General features: G+C 43.0%; 1 protein-coding gene across 1 annotated transcript in view; it reads left to right on the top strand.

The window, feature by feature from the left end:
* The window catches only part of LOC107706429 (glutamate receptor 4-like), a 103,268-nt gene that overhangs the window by 99,593 nt on the left and 2,824 nt on the right, over positions 1-851 (top strand). The window contains exon 15 of the mRNA XM_016510140.1: positions 457-571. Within this exon, the coding sequence (XP_016365626.1) occupies positions 457-571 (115 nt within the window). The remainder of the gene's footprint in view (positions 1-456; positions 572-851) is intronic.

Consider the following 851-nt stretch of genomic DNA (forward strand, 5'->3'; position numbering starts at 1 on the left):
AAGCCAGTTTGCATAAAAGCATCTGCCAAAAGCATAAATGTAACAACTAAAATGGATTAGAGTTGTAATTTAAATTAAATTGAAACAAAAAATTCATAACTGTAATGACCTTGGTTAGAGGGATATGAAAAGGTTGGTGCCTATGGTATATGCCAATAATTGTGGTTTAACAGTAATGGCCTCCAGCATTGGTAGAGAAGCAGGCCGTGGCAGTATGCACCCGTTACCCAAAGCGATGGAGCAAGGTCCCGTTCATATGTCTGTGGCTCCAGTGCCAGGCCCTAAAACATTGTTCCCTTAAATAGAGCACAGAGACATGTATCACAACGGGACCCTCGGCTCGGTCACTTTGCCAGTGCAACTGCTGTGTCAGCTGTTATGAGTGAATAACATAAAATAACATGTCCTATGATGTTATTTATGTTATTTGTGTTACATTCCTCTGCGCGGTTGAAGAACCCCCGTAAACCTTGCCGTTTTGAAACTGAGTGAATCAGGCGTCTTAGACAAGCTGAAAAACAAATGGTGGTACGATAAGGGCGAGTGTGGACCCAAGGACTCGGGAAGTAAGGTCAGTCTCCACAAGTCTGGGACCATCACTGTTGTCTAATGCTCAGTGAGGCAGAAAGTCACCAGTATCTAGCGCATGCTCATCTGTAGGGAGATTTCAGATGTGCACCAAGCAGGATAGTTCCAGCATGCCCTGCTTCTCCACACTAAATGTCTTCTTAGATGTATCTCTGTTTTTAGTAACATGCCTAGTACCTGAGAGGAATGGAAGTCACTGGGCTTTTGAAGGTATCCTAGATTTATTTAACCGAGTTTACCATTGATTTCTCTTTGCATGACAA

This window comes from Sinocyclocheilus rhinocerous, unplaced genomic scaffold, assembly GCF_001515625.1.
Source record: "Sinocyclocheilus rhinocerous isolate Xijiao unplaced genomic scaffold, SAMN03320098_v1.1 scaffold1405, whole genome shotgun sequence".
Lineage (NCBI taxonomy): Eukaryota > Metazoa > Chordata > Actinopteri > Cypriniformes > Cyprinidae > Sinocyclocheilus > Sinocyclocheilus rhinocerous.